At 50.2% G+C, this 10,574-nt stretch overlaps 1 protein-coding gene across 2 annotated transcripts in view; it reads right to left on the minus strand.

The window, feature by feature from the left end:
• FBXL18 (F-box and leucine rich repeat protein 18) overlaps positions 1-10,224 on the minus strand; it is a 32,504-nt gene extending 22,280 nt beyond the window's left edge. The window contains exons 1-4 of one of the 2 annotated variants that reach the window (XM_028705806.2): positions 10,022-10,209; positions 7,959-8,159; positions 5,843-7,392; positions 1,951-2,169 (exon numbers count right to left, since the gene is read on the minus strand). In XM_028705806.2, coding sequence (XP_028561639.2) covers positions 1,951-2,169; positions 5,843-7,392; positions 7,959-8,159; positions 10,022-10,039 — 1,988 coding nt within the window. In that variant the 5' untranslated portion in view covers positions 10,040-10,209. Of the gene's footprint in view, positions 1-1,950; positions 2,170-2,630; positions 3,289-5,842; positions 7,393-7,958; positions 8,160-10,021 lie in introns of those variants that run through there. The other variant, XM_028705807.2, reaches the window with a different exon arrangement.
• Positions 10,225-10,574: the final 350 nt, after the last annotated feature.

The raw sequence follows: 10,574 nt of genomic DNA on the forward strand, positions 1-10,574 counted from the left end.
TGAGAATGCTTTTAATCAATCAATTAAATGAAGAAACTCACTCAACTAAGATATCTTTTAAATCAAGCCATAGCCCTATTTCCTCTGTCAAGGCTGCAAACTTCACCTTCTTTTCATAGACGCTGCCGTTTCTATTCTGCCACTGGGATGAGCAAGGATTAAATGCAAAGTGTTGCGATATGTACTGGGGCAATATGGTGGTTTCCTTATAAAACTTTAAAGAGGGGAGGGGGAAGCGAGCAAAAAGCACGCAAGGTTGACTAACACACATGTAAATGCATTCAGAACTCAGCTATTGAAAGATCAAGACTATAGATCAGGAAACTGGGCAGAGCTACAAGATGTCAACTCTCCCTGACGTAGGAAGCCCAGCACTGTTATTATCTCCTGTGCTGGTACCTGAGCCTTAAGCTGATGCTATACACCCAGGCACATTTTCAAATTTCCCTCTTTGTCCTCAGGGCTGGAAGGTTGTCGCTTCAAAGAAAAATCAAGTAAAATTCAGACATTTCCAGCTATAATGATGCGCATGCATAGCTATACTGGAAAATAACACAGAAAAATGCTTGAGTGAAATCTCCTAACCACTTAGCCAAGACATCAGCCGGCCCCAAATCAGAGCCCATTCCACAACTCCCAGGAGCCCTGGTCAGGATGGGGCCGACCTGGGGGGAGGCAGCTTGGGAGAGGCTGCAAGAGATGGTCAACCAGCAGCCCGAGGGCGGAAGCAGGTCCAGAACACTGTTCTGCTCACCCGCTGAAAAAACTATTTAAGATTTCGTTTATCAAAAAGCCAGAGGCTCTTCTGTTAGGCCCAATATCTAATGACATCCCCAGAGATAAGAAAAATTTATTCTTTTATGCAACAGCCAGAATATTGATCGCAAAGAATTGGAAGGGGGAGAAAAGACCATCATTATTAGAATGGCAAAGCAAGCCCTGTGAGTTTCTGGAAATGGCAAAATTGACGGCAATCATTAGAGGCCATTCAAATCAGAGAATAATTAAAGAGTGGGATGGAGAGAAGGAATACATGAGAAAATATGGTTCCAGAACTGGAATATTAATAGATAATGTGCAGGGGTAAGCAAGGAAATAATAAAAGAATGAATTGAATAATTATTAAACTACAACAACACAACAAGATGGAAGAAGTTAAAAAAATATTGAGATCACACATGGGTGAAGGGGAGTGGGGGGGTATAGGAGAATTTATAAAAATTTCTAATATACAGTGCTACCTCGGGTTAAGTACTTAATTCGTTCCGGAGGTCCGTTCTTAACCTGAAACTGTTCTTAACCTGAAGCACCACTTTAGCTAATGGGGCCTCCCGCTGCCAGAGCACGATTTCTGTTCTCATCCTGAAGCAAATTTCTTAACCCGAGGTACTATTTCTGGGTCAGCGGAGTCTGTAACCTGAAGCGTATGTAACCTGAGGAACCGCTGTAGTATTTCTAATTGCATTGCATTTATATATAGCAAAGGGAAGTCTATAGCAATTAGGTATATTTTAATCTAGTCAACTATGTAATAGGCTTATGTTACAAAACAAATATGGATTTTGAATTTGATGTTTGTAATTCTTTTTCGGTTTTGGAATAAAGTTTAAAAATAAAGCAAAACACACTGTTCTGCTCACCCTCCTGCAAACTTGCGGGAGGTTCTCAGTTGCCCTGCCAAGCTTGGAAGACAGGGGAGCCCTTGATGGCAGACGTGTCGCAGCACGTAACTCTTGGCCCCTTTTGAGAGCAGCTGAGGCAAAGGCAGCGAGGATGCACTTATGCCGTCACTCAGTGCACTTCCAGCCTCACATGTCTTTACTTTGCATCCTGAGCCACGATGCCAAGGAGCCAAGGAGGGAGAGCCTGGAGTTCCCTGTTTTAGCCTCAAAAACATAGGACTGCCCAGAGTAACGGTATGGTCTGAACGTGTCACCTGCCTGAACTCACCTCTTTATCAAGGACTGCTGCAAGGTTTTGCAAACTGTGAGAGACTCCCCGGTGAACATGTGGCACATGATGACCTCGAGGCAAGCGGTCATGAAGGCCATCACGGCGTCCGGCTGCAGAGATCCGCTCCGGGAGATGATGCAGAGGCGCTGGAGGGACGAGCAGTGGCTCAGGGCCTGGAAGAACTGGGCGTTGGCGTTGAAGTAGGGCTGCTCAAGCCTGCGGAGGCAAAACAAGGGTCAACCAAATGACACGCCTCGGAGAGACAACACTTGCAAAGGGGAGGGCTCTACATCTGAAACCAGCCCTGTTTAGGGGAAGTTTTTAATGTTTGATGCATTACTGTATTTTAATATTTTGTTGGAAGCCGCCCAGAGTGGCTGGGGAGGCCCAGCCAGATGGACGAGGTATAAATAGCAAATTACCGTATTTTTCGCTCTACAAGACGCACCAGACCACAAGACACACCTAGTTTTTGGAGGAGGAAAACAAGAAAAAAAATATTCTGAATCTCAGAAGCCAGAACAAGAGGGATTGCTGCGCAGAAAAAGCAGCGATCCCTCTTGCTGTTCTGGCTTCTGGGATAGCTGTGCAGCCTGCATTCGCTCCATAAGATGCACACACATTTCCCCTTACTTTTTAGGAGGGAAAAAGTGAGTCTTATAGAGCAAAAAATATGATATTTATTATTATTATTATTATTATTATTACTCTACCAGGAGGGGAAGGATTTGCAAAGCCAGAGGGGAAGAGGAAAGAACACCCCTGCTTTTAGCAGAGTGGAGCTCAGCGCAGAGCTTTTGGGAAGGCAGAATCCATTTGATTTTAGTTGAAACCTCTGGTGTAACCTCTATGAAGGAACTAGCTGGAGAGTTAACTCATTGGTGGGTTTTAAAGGAGAAAGACCCCAATGAAAAGCTCCAGTTAAGAGGTTAGACGTTTTGTAAACTAGGCTGCATCTGCTCCTGCCTCACTCCTCTCCCTTTTGTGACTCTTGGACAGGTGAAACCTGTGGCAACGCCCTGACTTCTGAGCTTTTATCTATTTACAAGGCAACCTGAGATGGTCTCATCATTGCCATAGCTTGTAAATTGCTGTTTTCCCAGTTGCCTGGAGTGAGTGGGATCAGCTCCAGGAATCCAGAGGCGGAAAACACTATTGAAAATGATCTGCTGGCAGGGTGTGTGTGTGTGTGTGTGTGTGTGTGTGTGTGTGTGTGTCTTTCTCTCTTCTTCCACCCTCCCCTCAGACATCTCTCTGCCACAGGGATAAGAATTCACTTATTTGATACTCAGCATGGTGTCTCAGGTGTCAAACGCTGATCTTCCGTTTTCTCCACTGAAATCCAAAGAAAGGAAACCCGCTTTGAGGTTTTCTACAAACAAGCGGCAAACAAGTTTTATAAAATAAATAAAAGGGAAGCAAAGGAAGGACTCCTTGTGTGATAAGTACCATGGAAAAGTAGGGGAGGGGTGAATAAAGAGTTTTTGCTGTTGCTCCATGATCAAAGCAACATGTGAGCAAGCAAAGGAAAGCTCAGCTGGTTAGAACATGGTGCTGATAACAGCAAGGTGACAGATTCAATCCCTATATGGGACAGCTGCATATTCCTGCACCTCAGGGGACCAGAAGATCCTCAGGGTCCCTTCCAACTCTACATTCTATGCCATTAAGCTACTCACAACAGTAAGTGGTCAGAAAATATTTTTGCACTACAGCATCCCGTCCACCAGGTGACACTGTTGCCATATTATTATCATCAGAATATACTTTTTTGTTTTCAAGCCCTGACAATATCACTGTTTAAATGTTCAGAGTTAGAAAAGGGTTGAGAATCAAGGTGAATCACAGGCAGACACCACCCCCAGGGAGTTGCTTTAAAACTATCCTCTTTTGTAACAAAATATTATTTTTTTTCTGTTTAGAACGCTGAGTCCATTGGCTCTGTGGTGTATTAATCAGCGAAGGCCAACTATTATCAATGGGCCTGGGAGTTAAAGGCATGTTCATTCGGTTTTCTTTGAGGCTATTTCAGTTTTAGTGTTTCATTAGGTTGGGGGGAAAGCAGCGGGGGGGAATAAAACAAGGAATGGCCTTTGCTACAAACAATGAAGGGATGCTTTGATCATTAAACTGCTTTCCATGTCTCCAGAAGGCACCCACCTTGCAATTTTGGTAACAAGCAAACTCACCAGCATTTTAATCAATTGGTGAAACAACTACAAATTCATCAATGAGCTGACAGCCTTTTATGTTAACTGTAAATTGAATAGTGTACATCCATTGCTTCCTTGTCTAGCCTTACCCCTTGATACTGCAAACACACAAAGCTGCTTTCTACTTATACCAAGTGAGCCTGTTGGTCTCTTCACTCCTCCAGATATTCACAGCCTGCATCTCCCATCGCAATCTCCAGCAACTAGCAGTGTTGAGTTGGACAACAACATCTGGAGGGCCACTGCATCCTTCACCCATGATCTAGCGCAGCAATGTCCAACTGGTTCTCCATGACGATTGTGCGAGTTAAAAAAGAGCTCGCCCAGTTCTTCATGAGCAGGGGTAGGCAACCTAAGGCCCGGGGGTTGGATGCGGCCCAAACACCTTCTCAATCTGGCCGGGGGACGGTCCAGGAATCAGCGTGTTTTTACATGAGTAGAATGTGTCCTTTTATTTAAAATGCATCTCTGGGTTATTTGTGGGGAATAGGAATCCATTCATTAATTTTTTTCAAAATATAATCCAGCCCAACCACATTGTTTGAGGGACAGTGGACCGGCCCATGGCTGAAAAAGGTTGCTGGCCCCTGTTCATGAGCGATCACTACGCGCCCTGCCCCAGCGCTATGTCAAATCGCTGCTGCTGGCGTCCGAGTGGGGGAAGGAGGGAGGGCTACAGACTGGTGAGCGAATTAATGCAACCCTTCCCAAAAAAAGCTCACCAACTATGGGCAATGACAATGGGTAGATCACTGCCAGTTTTATTACACTGGGAGTAGATCATAGTCTCTAGAGTTGGATATATGCCTGATCTAGCGCATACCAATCTAGCCCAAACGAACGACTCTGCCTGGCCATGGTTTCCTAGGGCGTCAGGCAAAGGTAATCCCCAGGACTAATGACCAAGAGCCTTTAGAGTCAATGTACCAGGGATGGAACGTGCAGCTTCTACCCGAGTCCAGTGCTAGAAATTCCCCAGGTGCCAGGCACGTTTTGCAACTGGCGGAGGTACATTTACAAACACATGGAGATCTCCAGCTTTCTTAAGCAGGTAAGCAGAAGGGCTTATTCACTGCCTTTGCAGCCCACCTTTATCTCCAAGTAGTACATAGTTCGCTCCACTCATCAGTTAATCCTTACGACGACCCTGTGAGGTAGGCTAAAAGGCTGTGACTGACTCCAAGGTCACCCAGTAACCTTCCTGAGTTGGGATTTGAACCCTGATCTCCCAGGTCCTAGTCCAACACTCTACACCACGCTGGCTTCCTAGAATACTTCTGCTGTATAAATTAAGTAGGTAAATACATACATTTGGCTTTATTGCTGTTAAATAAATCATGACACAGTGTAATATGTCATATGTTGTTGTTCCTCTGAGGTTGTAAGACCTGCTATGGAACAGAGGATTGTTATGATGCCTGATATGTAAAACCACAGAATTCAAAGGCTTTCTTTTTCTCATGACTGTTTCTAACGCTGCCTGAGTTGTAGGCCCTCTCCTCTTTAGGAGTTCCGGCTAGCTAAAAACCAAAATGACCCAGCACACAACCTCATTTGCCAGGAAGAAAAGAAACCCTAGGTGCCAGAGAGCTCTCCCTGCTGCAACGGGATGGGAAAGCAACAGTGCTGGGCTAATTCAGGAGCTGGCCCACCTCTGCTTCACCTGAGGCCCTCACCTGAGATCTCGCAAACACCTGCAGTGCTTCAACGTGTCCACGAGGGCTGGCATGTACATCACTTTGCCCATCATGCCCAGGTTGGCCAGGGAAAGAGTCCGCAGGTGCTGGCACTGGGCCCCAATGTGAACGAGCCCAGAGCCTGTGAGGATATTGGGCAGCTGGGCCAGCGTGAGGCTCTGCAGGAAGGCCAGCTGGCCAATGGCGGCCACTTCGGCATCCCCCACATGCTGAGCCCGGCCGCAGGGAGGCAGCGAGTTCCGAATGGCCGGCTCGTTCCGCGGCATGGCGGAGGAAAAGCTGGACCCAATCAGCTCCAGCTGCTGCAGAAAGGGAAGGCTTTCTAGCAAGGTCCAAAACACGGAGGGCTGGGGTCTGGAATTCTCCTGCTCCAAGCAGTTCCGCGGATACGTCTGCACCCCGATCCGGACTTTCTTCCCAAAACTCGGGGAGGTGGCGTTGGTCGCCGGCTGCACGGACGGCTTGTCGGCGGGCCCCGGGCTCACGTCGGCAATGGAGCAGACGGGCAAGGCCAGCGAGAGGAGGCACTTCAGGTGAGCAAGGAGCTGGCACAGGTGCCTGCCCAAGTCTTCGGAGCTGTGGTGGTGGGCGCACGACAAGTTCAGGTGCCTCAGGTGGCAGCAGGAGGCGACGAGGGTCTCGGCGATGCTGCTGTCAATTTCGTCTTCCGCTTTCCGCAGCGTGGAGTCGGGAGACAGGCAGTGGACGCAGCCGCTCAGGTTCAGGCTGACTAAGCTGCGGAGGTCTTTGCCGCCGTTGAGGACCCTCTGGACCAGCTGGCTGCCGGACAAGCTGCAGCGGCTGAAGCTGAAGTAGACAGGGTTGCTGAACTTCAAGTGCTGGAGGAGGCTGGAGCCATTCATCCAAGACCCGGGCAGCTGCAAGGCATCCAGCGTCACGTTCCGGGCCATGGAGTCCAAGAGGTTTTTCACAGCGCAGCTCTGGGGGAAGCCGCCGGGGGCAGAAATGAGGAAGGCGTGGAGTTTCTCGGGTGTGCGGTCGCTCAGCACCGCCAAGTACAGCCTCACCACCTCCTGGTTGACCGGCCCGGGCGCCAGCCTAGCGTAGAAGACCCGAAGGTTCTGGTAGTGAGGCACATTGCTCTCGCCCACCATGAGCTGCCCAGAGATAATCAAGCCCTCCCGCGACCGGTCCAGGATCTCAAAGTACAGGAGCAGCTTCTCGAGGCTGGTGCAGCAAGGAACCACCCCGTAGGAGGGCGTGTACAGGGTCTGCTTGAGCTCCAGCACGCGACTCAGCGTGGCTTTGCACTCGCTGCTCAAGTGGGAGGCGTCAAAGCCCGGGTTCACGTCGATGGCCAGGGAGCGCAGGTGCTGCAAGGCAGACAGCATCTTGGAGAGGCGGAGGGAGGTGAGGTTGCAGCCGGACAGGTTCAGCTTCACCAGGTTCCTGCAGCGGGTCACCTGGTCGATGGTGGAGCCGGGCAGCCAATAGCAGCCGCTCATGTTCAGCTCCTGAATCTCCTTGCCAATCTCCCGCATGAGCTGCTTCACCTGGTCCTTGTCCACCTGTGCGCAACAGGCAGAAAGAAAAACACACGTTAGCGATCCGTAAAAGGAGCCAGCACCACTTTTGATATGAAGGGAGAGACACTCCAAAGACCTCTTCCCTTACTGCTCTCTTTGAAAGCAGCTGAGGGTAAGGGTTAGCTTCCAGTGTTTTCAGCATGGAAGGCCAGATCACCCTGCAGTGTGTTCAGAGAGCTAGGCTAACCTTCAGACTGAAGAAACAGCCAGAGGGAAAGAAAGGTTGGGAGAGAGACTGATGGTGAAGTTAAGGACAGCCCTGAAAAGTGTCACTGAGCCTGTTCTCTCACTCTCTCTGCTAGAGAGAGCCATATAGCAAATCCCCTACCCTGTTTGAGGCCAGAATAAAGACAAGGGAAAGCATTTTCTTACACTAAACCCAGGAAGCACCTTCTCCATGGTGCCTTTTCACTTAAAATACTAATCTCCTTCTCCACCCTGATGTACACTAGGGACTGAATCCCTTAACTGAAACCCAGTATCCCTGAGAACAAGTATCCCTCCCAGCTCCATCCACATCCCGTGATTCCCTCAAGGCTCTTCCTCACCTGATAGTCCTTATGCAGGGTCACAGCGTGGGTAAGGCTTTTGTCGAGGCTAAGAACAGAAAGCTTCCGGCAGACTCTTCGGACATTCAGGACAAGGTCTGAAACTGGGGTGTACCTCAGGATGTGCAAAAGGATCTCATCCGAGAACTCCATTAAGTTCATAGCGTTGCTCTCCTCTCCACTCTCATCGCTCGTCACTTCCTGAAGAGAGAGAGACAGAGAGAAAGCAAAAGAGCTCAGGACACAGAAATGAGATTCCTTTGGGGACTGTTGGGGAAGAGAATGTGTCTGAAGGGGAACATATGGAATGATGGGTTTTCCAGTGAAGAAACCTGCAAGCCAGTTAACAAAGAGGGGATTTTGGAGAGAGCAGGAGAGTAAAGAACAAAATTGAGAAAAGAGCAATACGGGAAGCAACTTGGAAATGCTGGAAACTTGTTCACACATGCATGTTTATCACCTGATGACTACAATGTGTGAACGTTATCTTTTAAGTTTTCTCCGCTGCAATATTTGGTGACTTATGGTTGAGTGGATAAATATGAATGAAAGGTCGTCAAGTTAACATCTTGTACATGTGAATGGAACACAATTCCCAAGGGAGTGAAGATCACAGGCCCCCTGTGAGCCAGCAGGCCTCGAGATGCCAAACGACACATAGGCATGCTTGAACCAGGCCTGAATTAGGGCCCTTGGGGATTGTGTCCTCCAGTTCCTCCTGGGTGCAAAACCACACCTGACTCAAGGCACTTAAAAACTGGCCTGTGAGAGAACGGTGGGCTATGAACCGAAAGCGGTGAGGGTCTGCTGTGTGGAGGGTGACCATGGATAGAAGGAAAGGCCCCATAGGAAGGAGATGGATGGAGACCAGAAGCTGGGGAAGAGGGGGAAAGGCTAGAAATTGAAGTAGAGGGGTGAAGAAGAGTGGTGAGGGGGGAAGTTGGGGCAAGACCACAGCTGTGGATGAAGAGAAAGTAGAATGAAATATAAGCGGTGGGGGGAGGAGAGGTGGGAATTGGTCAACTACCACAATGGGGGAAATCTGCTGGCATTTGAGCAGGGGGTGATGGATGGGTGTACAGGCTGCACCTCTAGTTCCAAGACCTCAAGTTACAATGCTGGGAGAGACTGGGGGGGGGCACAGCTCAGATGGTGGTGCAGCTGCTCTGTATAGAAGAGGTCCCATTTTGAATGACCATTAGAATTGCCTCAGGAAGCAGAGCTGCAGAAGCCTCAGCCTTGGAACAGGGGTAGGGGAACATTTGTGGGAGGACCCCCCCCCCCAAGATGTTGCTGAATTGCAACTCTCCCACCCCTCCCATGCGCAGCTGGAGCTGATGGGAGTCCCGATAACATCTGGAGGGCCACAGATCACCCACTCATGCTGGAAAGTAGCTCCCTGTCAGAGCGAAACAGAGGTGCTCAGGCCCAGCTGCCCCCAACTTTCGACACCAGGTTAAGGCCCATGCAATTGTCTTGGGGGGAAGTATGAACTCTGCAGCCTTACCTTATAGCAGCTGCTGCCCTGCACTTTGAGATTCGAGAGGCTGAAACCTCTGTCCTACCTGCTCTCACTTTAATTCGTGGAAATGCTAATAGGTGATACAAATCAGACCCGAGAGGCAGCAAGGCAGGGAAAAGCCAGCAGTGAAGAGCAGGCACCTCGGGGCGGAGGGTCAGCCCAGCCTGGCACCAAATCGGACCCCAGGGAGAGCTGCAAACGTGCTAATAAAGGTCAACCACCCGCATATAGAAGCTTCCCCTTTGGGAACCTGCGATGTTTTCTGGATTTTTATGAAATAGATGAAATACATAAATAAATGCAGCCTCTCCGACTGGGGAAGCACCGAGGAGCCGAACCCTCCCCTTCCTCCCTGCCAAGCAGCAGGCGGCACTGACAGGGCCGCTTCCCCCCTGACACGCGACAGGGCCGCTTCAGACGTTTGTCCCCGGGAGGAGCTGCTGGGAGCGGTTGCCATGGACACGCGAGGGGCGGGGGAGCCGGGGTTGCCATGGGCACCAAGGCCTGGCTGATGCTGCCGCGCCTCGTTCCGCGGGGTTACCTCTCCCGGGGAGGCCATGGTCGGCGGGCCTCGGCCTCCGAAAGCGCCTCAGCCTCTGCCCCAGCCGCCGGCCCTTCCTCACGCGCAGCCTCCCAGCCGGCGGAGACGAGGACGGAGCAGCTTCCGGCGCGCTCCTGACCTCACTTCCGCTCCCCGGCCGCCTCAGAGGCGCCATTTGGGGAGAGGCGGAAGAAAGCGGAGGCGCCATCTTGAGAAGGTCCCCCCCCCCCCCGAGCCGTCTCTTCTCCAGCTTCTCCGCCTCCGTCCGGCGCTGGCGCGGGAATAGAGTTTCTGCCTCTGTGTTCCTCGTTATGTCTCCGTCTATTTCTCTCTCTCTCTGCCTCCCTCTCTTTCCGTGTATGTACCATCGTGTCCCGGACGCCATCTTGGGAGTGGCATTGGCCAGCCAAAAAAAAGAGCCGGCGCTCAGATTTCTTGCTTTCAGGCTGCTATCCAAAACATGCCTGCTTTTATTTGCATAGTGACTGAGGGCATGCTTGTCCCACCTTCCTCCCGAGGCGGCGTCCATAGCTCTCCCTCTCCCCCTGTTTGT

Source organism: Podarcis muralis, chromosome 14 (genome assembly GCF_964188315.1).
Source record: "Podarcis muralis chromosome 14, rPodMur119.hap1.1, whole genome shotgun sequence".
Taxonomy (NCBI): domain Eukaryota; kingdom Metazoa; phylum Chordata; class Lepidosauria; order Squamata; family Lacertidae; genus Podarcis; species Podarcis muralis.